At 44.1% G+C, this 9,874-nt stretch overlaps 1 protein-coding gene across 1 annotated transcript in view; it reads right to left on the reverse strand.

Annotated features, from left to right (window-relative positions):
* The window catches only part of LOC112072147 (integrin alpha-8-like), a 48,300-nt gene that overhangs the window by 1,011 nt on the left and 37,415 nt on the right, over positions 1 to 9,874 (reverse strand). Inside the window, exons 3-6 of the mRNA XM_070439671.1 lie at positions 7,511 to 7,602; positions 3,289 to 3,402; positions 3,017 to 3,078; positions 2,097 to 2,140 (exon numbers count right to left, since the gene is read on the reverse strand). Of these exons, the coding sequence (XP_070295772.1) occupies positions 2,097 to 2,140; positions 3,017 to 3,078; positions 3,289 to 3,402; positions 7,511 to 7,602 (312 nt within the window). The remainder of the gene's footprint in view (positions 1 to 2,096; positions 2,141 to 3,016; positions 3,079 to 3,288; positions 3,403 to 7,510; positions 7,603 to 9,874) is intronic.

The raw sequence follows: 9,874 nt of genomic DNA on the forward strand, positions 1-9,874 counted from the left end.
TCCCCAGGATGAATATGTATGAACTTTCCAATTTGTAAGTCGCTCTGGATAAGAGGGTCTGCTAAATGACTTAAATGTGCAGTTGCAAACCGTAGTCTGTTTTTTTCATGTGGTTTTGGAGCAGTGGCTTCTTTCTTGCTGAGCGGCCTTTCAGGTTATGTCGATATAGGACTATTACTGGGATATAGATACTTTTGTACCTGTTTCCTCCAGCATCTTCACAAGGTCCTTTGCTGTTGTTCTGGGATTGATTTGCACTTTTTGCACCAAAGTACGTTCATCTCTAGGAGAAAGAACACGTCTCCTTCCTGAGCGGTATGACAGCTGTGTGGTCCCATGGTGTTTTATACTTGCGTACTATTGTTTGTACAGATGAACGTGGTACCTTCAGGCGTTTGGAAATTCTCCCAAGGATGAACCAGACTTGTGGAGGTCTACAATTTTTGGCTATTTCTTTTGATTTTCCCATGATCAAGCAAATAGGCACTGAGTTTGAAGGTAGGTCTTGAAATACATCCACAGGTAAACCTCCAATTGACTCAAATATTGTCAATTAGCCTATCAGAAGCTTCTCAAGCCATGACACCATTGTCTGGAATTTCCAAGCTGTTTAAAGGCACAGTCAACTTAGTGTATGTAAACTTCTGACCACTGGAATTGTGATACAGTGAATTATAAGTGAAATAATCTGTCTGTAAACAATTGTTGGAAAATGTACTTGTGTCACGCACGAAGTAGACGTCCTAACCAACTTACCAAAACTATAGTTTATTAACAAGAAATTTGTGGACTGGTTGAAAAACAAGTTTAATTGACTTCAACCTAATGTATGTAAACTTCCGACTTCAACTGTAACTTCTATCGTCTTTCTGAAATCAACACAACATACCATGTTGAACCACATACTGTATACCATGGTGAACAAACGTGTTCTGATTAGGAATCACATCAGCTCTCGTCATCGCATTTATATCTGGAACATTCCTAAGTTGACGCCGAAACAGAAACACGGCCCAGGCTATCCATCAACGCCTCTTATCTGTGACTGTCTTCATGATTCAGTACTTCCTCTTACCTGTGACTTATTCATGATGCAGCACAGCCTCTTATCTGTGACTGTATTCATGATGCAGCACAGCCTCTTATCTGTGACTGTATTCATGATGCAGCACAGCCTCTTACTGTGACTGTATTTATGATGCAGCACAGCTCTTATCTTGGACTGTTTCATGATGCAGCACAGCCTCTTATCTGTGACTGTATTTATGATACTGCACTTCCTTCAACCATGTATGTATTGTTGGTGGGACGTTGAGGAATATTCTCCTAACCCTCAGAAAACTGGACACGTGAATCTTCTTGTAATGTTCCCATGAACGTTCTAGGACATTTTATCTATTAAGTTCTGAGAACATAGCAACCGCTTCTTGGTACGTTCTATTTGACATTAAGGGAATGGTCTCTGGTAAACATTCCTTGCACATCACAGGAACATTCCTATGAGACTCTTAAGGGAATGTTCTCTTAAGTTGTGGGAGTGTTTGTTGTTAGCTGGGCAGTCACTCCTGCAAGCCAGTGTCATGATCTCACAGACACTGCTCACTTGTCAGCCGAAGAGCTGCATTGACCACAGTGTAGTCAGGCAGTCAGAGCATTACCACATTGACAACAGCTGTAGTCAGGCAGTCAGAGCATTTCCACATGACAACAGCTATAGTCAGGCAGTCAGAGCATTACCACATTGACAACAGCTATAGTCAGGCATCAGAGCATTACCACATTGACAACAGCTAAGTCAGGCAGTCAGAGCATTACCACATTGACAACAGCTATAGTCAGGCAGTCAGAGCATTACCACATTGACAACAGCTTATAGAGGAGTTAGAGCATTACCACATTGACACAAGCTTATAGTTAGGCAGTCAGAGCATCCCACAAATTCCCTTAATCACTACATGCCTCATCTCAGAGGAGAGCCACACAGAGCCCAGCGTTCTGATAATACCCTGGCATAGTAGACCTGATCCGTAAAATATAGAATTACACATCACTTACCTGCACCTGCTCAGTAAATATATAGAATTACACACACTTACCTTGCCAGTAAATAACCAGGGCCTCCAACAACCACCCTGTTATTCTGTTGGAGAGAGCGAGAAAGAAAAAAAAAAATATATAAAAGAAAAAATAAAGAAAAACAAATATAAAAAGAAAAAAGAGAGAGACATAAGTGATGTTATTCTGAAAGAAGGAACCAAGACAAGAAGGTCTGAAATAGAATCCAAGCCACGGAGAATAATAGTTATAATAATGTTTTTAATTTATCTATTTTATTTATCTATTGTTGTATGGAACACTGCAAAGTATGCACCTTGACAAAGAGAACACAAAACACAATACTCACCTTAACAAAGAGACAAAGAGAACACAAAACACAAAACGCACCTTAACAAAGAGACAAAGAGGACACAAAACACAATACTCACCTTAACAAAGAGACAAAGAGGACAAAAAACACAATACGCACCTTGACAAAGAGACAAAGAGGACACAAAACACAATACGCACCTGACAAAGAGACAAAGAGGACACAAAACACAATACTCACCTTGACAAAGAGACAAAGAGGACACAAAACACAATACGCACCTTGACAAAGAGACAAAGAGGACACAAAACACAATACGCACCTTGACAAAGAGACAAAGAGGACACAAAACACAATACTCACCTTGACAAAGAGACAAAGAGGACACAAAACACAATACGCACCTTGACAAAGAGACAAGAGGACACAAAACACAATACTCACCTTGACAAAGAGACAAAGAGGACACAAAACACAATACGCACCTTGACAAAGAGACAAAGAGGACACAAAACACAATACGCACCTTAACAAAGAGACAAAGAGAACACAAAACACAATACCACCTTGACAAAGAGACAAAGAGGACACAAAACACAATACGCACCTTGACAAAGAGACAAAGAGGACACAAAACACAATACGCACCTTGACAAAGTCAATACTGAATCCAGCCTGACAGAAGCCTTGTCCCTCTGGAGAGTTGGCTTCTGTTCAGATTAACACAACACAGAACGATTTAATAATCTCTCAATGGTGGACCAGGGGGGTTTATCTCAATCTGCAGTTATTGATATAAACAGATATACAGCCAGTTTCCCAGACAAGATCTAATCCCGGACTACAATGCACTTTTTAAATTAAGAATCTTAGGCTTAATTTGCTGGGTCGAGAAAAAAACTATTTTCTCAGTCACTTACTAGATCGGCAAGGAGAATATTCAACAACTTCTGTTCCTTCTTCAGGAAACATGTTCCAACAGGCTCTCTCTCTGATACGCTGTACGTGCTCCACTGGTAGAGAGGAGCACAGGCCTGAGAGAGACATAACACCTTGTGAGCACAGGCCTGGGAGAGACATAACACCTTGTGAGCACAGGCCTGAGAGAGACATAACACCTCGTGAGTACAGGCCTGAGAGAGACATAACACCTCGTGAGTACAGGCCTGGGAGAGACATAACACCTCGTGAGCACAGGCCTGGGAGAGACATAACACCTCGTGAGTACAGGCCTGAGAGAGACATAACACCTCGTGAGTACAGTCAACTACAGCAAGGCACGCAACAGTCAAAGAGACTCAATAGACTCAGGTAATCTCTCGTTACAGACTGTTCGCTAGCTAGCGCACCCAATATTTGGTTCTGGATTCCAAGATAAGGACATGACAGTCACCAGGATGTGTTCACCATCTGATCGTAAGGTTCTGAGATAAGGACATGACAGTCACCAGGATGTGTTCACCATCTGACCGTAAGGTTCTGAGATAAGGACATGACAGTCACCAGGATGTGTTCACCATCTGATCGTAAGGTTCTGAGATAAGGACATGACAGTCACCAGGATGTGTTCACCATCTGACCGTAAGGTTCTGAGATAAGGACATGACAGACACCAGGATGTGTTCACCATCTGATTGTAAGGTTCTGAGATAAGGACATGACAGTCACCAGGATGTGTTCACCATCTGATCGTAAGGTTCTGAGATAAGGACATGACAGTCACCAGGATGTGTTCACCATCTGACCGTAAGGTTCTGAGATAAGGACATGACAGTCACCAGGATGTGTTCACCATCTGATCGTAAGGTCTGAGATAAGGACATGACAGACACCAGGATGTGTTCACCATCTGACCGTAAGGTTCTGAGATAAGGACATGACAGTCACCAGGATGTGTTCACCATCTGATCGTTAGGTTCTGAGATAAGGACATGACAGTCACCAGGATGTGTTCACCATCTGATCGTAAGGTTCTGAGATAAGGACATGACAGTCACCAGGATGTTTTCACCATCTGACCGTAAGGTTCTGAGATAAGGACATGACAGTCACCAGGATGTGTTCACCCATCTGACCGTAAGGTTCTGAGATAAGGACATGACAGTCACCAGGATGTGTTCACCCATCTGACCGTAAGGTTCTGCGATAAGGACATGACAGTCACCAGGATGTGTTCACCATCTGACGTAAGGTTCTGAGATAAGGACATGACAGTACCAGGATATGTTCACCATCTGATCGTAAGGTTCTGAGATAAGGACATTGACAGTCACCAGGATGTGTTCACCATCTGATCGTAAGGTCTGAGATAAGGACATGACAGTCACCAGGATGTGTTCACCATCTGACCGTAAGGTTCTGAGATAAGGACATGACAGTCACCAGGATGTGTTCACCCATCTGACCGTAAGGTTCTGAGATAAGGACATGACAGTCACCAGGATGTTCACCCATCTGACCGTAAGGTTCTGCGATAAGGACATGACAGTCACCAGGATGTGTTCACCATCTGACCGTAAGGTTCTGAGATAAGGACATGACAGTCACCAGGATATGTCACCATCTGATCGTAAGGTTCTGAGATAAGGACATGACAGTCACCAGGATGTGTTCACCCATCTGACCGGAAGGTTCTGAGATAAGGACATGACAGTCACCAGGATGTGTTCACCATCTGACCGTAAGGTTCTGAGATAAGGACATGACAGTCACCAGGATGTGTTCACCATCTGATCGTAAGGTTCTGAGATAAGGACATGACAGTCACCAGGATGTGTTCACCATCTGATCGTAAGGTTCTGAGATAAGGACATGACAGTCACCAGGATGTGTTCACCATCTGATCGTAAGGTTCTGAGATAAGGACATGACAGTCACCAGGATGTGTTCACCCATCTGCCGTAAGGTTCTGAGATAAGGACATGACAGTCACCAGGATGTGTTCACCATCTGATCGTAAGGTTCTGAGATAAGGACATGACAGTCACCAGGATGTGTTCACCATCTGATCGTAAGGTTCTGAGATAAGGACATGACAGTCACCAGGATGTGTTCACCATCTGACCATAAGGTTCTAGATAAGGACATGACAGTCACCAGGATGTGTTCACCATCTGATCGTAAGGTTCTGAGATAAGGACATGACAGTCACCAGGATGTGTTCACCATCTGACCGTAAGGTTCTGAGATAAGGACATGACAGTCACCAGGATGTGTTCACCCATCTGACCGTAAGGTTCTGAGATAAGGACATGACAGTCACCAGGATGTGTTCACCATCTGATCGTAAGGTTCTGAGATAAGGACATGACAGTCACCAGATGTGTTCACCCATCTGATCGTAAGGTTCTGAGATAAGGACATGACAGTCACCAGGATGTGTTCACCCATCTGACCGTAAGGTTCGAGATAAGGACATGACAGTCACCAGGATGTGTTCACCATCTGACCGTAAGGTTCTGAGATAAGGACATGACAGTCACCAGGATGTGTTCACCATCTGATCGTAAGGTTCTGAGATAAGGACATGACAGTCACCAGATATGTTCACCATCTGATCCTAAGGTTCTGAGGTAAGGACATGACAGTCACCAGGATGTGTTCACCATCTGATCGTAAGGTTCTGAGATAAGGACATGACAGTCACCAGGATGTGTTCACCATCTGATCGTAAGGTTCTGAGATAAGGACATGACAGCACCAGGATGTGTTCACCATCTGATCGTAAGGTTCTGAGATAAGGACATGACAGACACCAGGATGTGTTCACCATCTGATCGTAAGGTTCTGAGATAAGGACATGACAGACACCAGGACTGATCGTAAGGTATGACAGGTTTTCCAGACCTTTGGGCGCGCTCTCCACCTGAATCTTCCTCTGATCCATCTGCAGCTTTTCAGTGATCATTTTTCTTACTTTCTCCTCAAACTCCGTCCAGTTCTCATGAGCAGTCTCTGGTATCCACAACGATGTTATCCCTCCTGGATTGTCCCTCTAGATCCGGGTTTCCCATAAACTCGGTCCTGGGGCCTCACCTTGGTGCACGTTTTAGTTGTTAGCCCCCTACCACTACACAGATGATTCAAATCATCATAGCTTGATGATGAGTTAGTTATTTTGAATCAGCTGTGTAGTGCTAAGGGGCAAAAAACTAAACGTGCACCCAGGTGAGGCCCCAGGACCGAGTTTATGGGAAACCCGGATCTAGATAGTCTGTTTACCCAGTCTTTTGTAATACTGATTCACAGACAGTGCTGATGTCATCTCATGTGGACTTCTAGTTTGTTGCCCTCTTGCTTCAAGTCTCTTTCAGGACAACCACGTCTCCCTGGGAGAACTGCAAACCGCTATTAAGGTCTTGGACATCTCTGTTCAGCTCGTCCATTCTTTTGTTAGTTGAGTCAATCAGTATTTGGACAAATCTCTTGAAAATATGTTCCTGTTGTTGTAACAACTGTTAGTAAAACCCTTTTAGTTATTTGAAAAGATCCTTCACCTGTGATAGAGAAACACTGTCCTCGCCATAACTCCCACCTTTGGATTGGGATCCCATGGTATCAATGTAGGCTAACGCTGATACTCCACGCATTTGCAGATAAGGGGCAGGTCGCATGGCAGATTTAAACATCAACAAACAGCAGGGATTTAGACAATCTGCGGTCCCAGCCACAAGGGCTAACCGCGCCGCGGGCTGTGTTCAAGCTGTCAAGGAAACCTTGCTAGTTTGATAGCTAGGTAGCAGCTACGCTAGCTGCTACGCCAAGCAGCTCTTAAAACTTTTCGTTAGCAAGATCCCTGGATAGATATCCACGTCGCGGGATCCAAATTCAAAAAGGTAAGTAAGCAAACTTTTTCGCTATAACTCTTTTTCAGAGACTTTCAAAACAACAAAACGGGCTCTCCGTCATCCAACACGTGATCGAACCATGGAGATAAGGACACGAGGTCCCTTTCTTTTCTTCCTATTGTGTTATTGACTGTACTCTTGTGTATTACATGTGTAACTCTGGGTTGTTGTTTGTGTCGCACTGCTTTATCTTGGTCAGGTCACAGTTGTAAATGAGAACTTGTTCTCAACTGGCCTACCTGGTTAAATAAAGGTGAAATAAAGGTGAAAAAAATAAATATTAAATGACACTCACCAGGATGTGTTCACCATGTGACCGTACCGTGGCTCCAAACCACTGGTTGGACTTAAACTCCATCTGGAGCCCCTCGTTATTCTTACGATCATCTGTGAGGGAGAAATCATTGTGGTTTTAATGAAGAAACGCCATCACTTTAGGGGTGCCTGCTTGAAAGAACCTCTACTCGGTGTTGTTTTAATGAAGAACGCCATCACTTTAGGGGTGCCTGTTGACGACTCTACTCGGTGTGGTTTTAATGAGAAACACCATACTTTAGGGGTGCCTGCTTGAAAGCAACTCTACTCGTGTGCGTTTTAATGAAGAAACAACCATCACTTTAGGGGTGGCCTGGCTTGAACGAACCTCTACTCGGTGTGGTTTTAATGAAGAACACACATAGGTGCCTCTAAACCTCTACGGGTTTAGGACCCATAGCTTGGGGCGGCTAAAAACTCGTTGTTAATGAGCCCATCTTTGGTCCTGCTAAGACTCACGGTGTGGTTTTAATGAAGAAACACCATCTTTAGGGGTGCCTCGGCTTGAAAGACCTCTACTTTCTGGTGTTGTTTTCATTATGGCCACACAAAATTATATTTATAAATGTACCCGTTAACAAGCATTTATTCTTGTCAGAGTCAGTACTCCTTCCCTGTTTCAGTCCTTTTCTTTCCATTTGTGCCTAATGAACATGACCAACAGTGTAGGCTGAAACAACGTATCTCACTCTCCTGCAAAAGGAGCCACACAGTACAACCGGTAAAGTAAGAGTAAATTATATGTTATTCAACAGTCGTCTTGTAGAGACTATTGTCTTTTTTTTTTTTACAGCTACTTCTATGGACAGATAATAATGGATTTACGCATGGTAACGATAAAGGATAAGGTGTCACACAGGTTCCGACGCCCGCACACATGTGGCAGAGGGCTAAGAGTCATTACGGATTAGAAGGAAGACCCAGCCGTGACCTGCCCAACGATGCTCTCTTACAGACCAACTCAATGCATTTTATGCACGTTTCAACAAAAAATAACACAGAGCCGTGCATGAGGGCCCCTGCTGACCCAGAGGACTGGGTGATCTCGCTCTCCCGAACGACCTGAGTAAGGTTTTTAAATCAGGTCACACTCGTCAAGCTCATGGCGGACGGTATTTCAGGGTGTGTTTTCAGCAGATGTCCAAACAGTGGCAATATATACACACTCATTTCCAACCTCTCCTTGTCCAGTCTGTAATCCCCACATCTCAAGATGACCACCATTCCTGTTCCTAAGAATCGGAGGCTTCATGCCAACATGACTACCACCGCTCGTAGCAACTCATCTTCTGTAATCATTGAAGTGCTTTGAGAGGCTGGTTATGGACAATGACTACCACCCTGTAGCCACTCACATTCTTGGAATCATGAAGTGCTTTGAGAGGCTGGTTTATGTGCAAAATGACTACCTCCTAACACCTCCCCCTCTTGTTAGCAACCACAAACCATTCACGTCTCTCTTGCGGCTAATCGCCCTAATGCTAATGGGCCCTTTGGAGAGAGCCCTGTTATGGCACAATGCTAGACCGCCCTTTCCATCATCTCAGACACCTCTTGAACCCCCCCACTTTAATTGCATACCACCCAACAGTCCATAACTGACGCAATCCTAATTGCACTCAACCACCTGCCCTCCCCACGCTAGATAAGAGAACTATGTAAGTACTGTCTTGACTACAGTTAGCGTTTCAAACCTGGTTTCCTACAAGATTCTAGCTTAGGACTCTGGGTCTAACTCTCCTCTGCAACTGGATCCTGGACTTCTGATGGCCGACCAAGGTGGTGAGGGATAGGCAAGATCTGATCGGTGGACTAACAGGAAACGGGCGGCAGCACACCCCCCATCCACATCGACGGGGCTGTAGTGGAGCTTCACCAGTTCTTGGTGTCCAAATCACTAAAAGACGTCAAATGGTCCAAACACAGACGCACAGTCGAAAAGAAGGCCCGACACTGCCCTTCCCCCTCCGGAGGTGGAAAAAGTTTGGCATGGGCCCTCAAATCCTGAAAAATGTTCTACAGCAGCTGTACCTTTAAAGGAATTTGAACTGCGAGCACGGCAAGAGTACCGGTGCATTCAAAGTTGACAACACCAACAGTCGCTCCTTCGAACAGTTCTTATCCCAAGCAACGTCGAGATAAAATATCTAACAAAATGCTACACGAGCAAGTTCACCTTGTATTTTTATTTACTTTCTTATGATTTCGAGGTTACTTTTTTGAACTGTCTCTATGCACTATTCACAGAGCCTAAACACACAGCACTGTGTGTATCACCACTATCATGTCAATCAATGGTATAATACTTGACTCTAACAAAAACCCCTCCCTACAAGCTGCTGGT

The sequence above is a fragment of the Salvelinus sp. IW2-2015 genome, unplaced genomic scaffold (assembly GCF_002910315.2).
Source record: "Salvelinus sp. IW2-2015 unplaced genomic scaffold, ASM291031v2 Un_scaffold1834, whole genome shotgun sequence".
Lineage (NCBI taxonomy): Eukaryota > Metazoa > Chordata > Actinopteri > Salmoniformes > Salmonidae > Salvelinus > Salvelinus sp. IW2-2015.